The sequence below is a fragment of the Austrofundulus limnaeus genome, unplaced genomic scaffold (assembly GCF_001266775.1).
Source record: "Austrofundulus limnaeus strain Quisiro unplaced genomic scaffold, Austrofundulus_limnaeus-1.0 Scaffold25, whole genome shotgun sequence".
NCBI lineage: Eukaryota > Metazoa > Chordata > Actinopteri > Cyprinodontiformes > Rivulidae > Austrofundulus > Austrofundulus limnaeus.
This window is the reverse complement of record NW_013952427.1, coordinates 3,465,442-3,466,592: the sequence shown is the minus strand read 5'-3', so window position 1 is coordinate 3,466,592 and position 1,151 is coordinate 3,465,442. Positions and strand designations below refer to the sequence as shown.

The 1,151-nt window shown below is 42.6% G+C and overlaps 1 protein-coding gene across 1 annotated transcript in view; it reads right to left on the bottom strand.

The window, feature by feature from the left end:
- crlf1b (cytokine receptor-like factor 1b) overlaps window positions 1-1,151 on the bottom strand; it is a gene marked incomplete in the record, with an annotated part of 13,113 nt that overhangs the window by 1,560 nt on the left and 10,402 nt on the right. Inside the window, 2 exon segments of the mRNA XM_014004645.1 lie at window positions 1-312; window positions 716-897. Of these exon segments, the coding sequence (XP_013860099.1) occupies window positions 289-312; window positions 716-897 (206 nt within the window).

The window sequence follows — 1,151 nt, the reverse complement described above, 5'->3', positions numbered from 1 at the left end:
CAACCAGTACTTTATAAATATCTTCCTTTAATAGAGTTTATTTTAAACTAAGGTATTCATCTTAAGATTCATTTCAGAGAAAGCGAACATGATGAGTCATCATTTCAGGCCTGAATTTTTTGTTTTCTSTTGCAAACAAACACCAGATTTTAACAGTAAGATCAGCAGGCTCAGGCTACTTTATGTCAGGGACGTTTTCCACACAGGTGCTAAGTTGTTCGGGACAAATCTGTCAGCTGGTAGTCTCCAGTTCTTCAGTCTGTGTTTTGTGGTGGTGATCTCAACGTGTTATGARTTATCGCCTTGGACAAGCTGAAAAGACAAAAGCAAATTATAACTGGAATGATTCAGTGAGAAAACAAAAGTCTGGCAGCCACTTTTCTCTGCCTCTTTTTGCCCCCCCCCCCCCCTTTTTTTTTAACTTTTGCTCTGAGACAGGACTTTGGTGCCAAGAGAAAACAAAAGGAGCTCATTACAACAGACTTAATAACATTTTACATGTTTGGTCCTCTTTGTTGTGGTGATCAGCTGAAATCCGCTCATTAAACAGATTGCTTAACAGAGTCTAAACCTCACATTTTTACCTGATCATTAAATGCAGATTGAAATCAAATGGTTCCCTTTCCCTCCTAATAAGAAATCATCTGTGGATTCTGGTGCAGCATCAGTGTTTGTGAGCAGTGGGTGCTGAAGGATAAAGGTTCTGCTTACCTACCTGGATGCGGGCTTTGTGGGGTTTCTGCAGCCACACTCTCCACTGGTCGTACTGTTTGATGGACGGGCCGCTGCAGCTGTAGGCGTGCTTTCGGAGCCAGCCGAAGAACTGCTTGAGCTCTCGCCGCAGGGTGGAGTTCTGCTCGCTGGCTTTAGGATCACAGGAGGCACTCTGCAGCAGCTCTGGAGGAGAGAAACAGGAGGATGGGAGAGCGGCATCAAGGTTACTGTTGGGACATGAGAGTACCTGTCAGGGTGTGGCAAAATGCGTTTATTTTGTAAAAGATTTAGTTTTGTCTTTACCTCGTTGTGACAAAATTACAGAAAGATTAAAAACACAAAACATCTAAATTACTGCTGGAACTCAATTACTTCACAGGACGTAAGCATGTATACATATACTGTCATATACCTCCTAGTCAGAGGTGTCAAGTAAC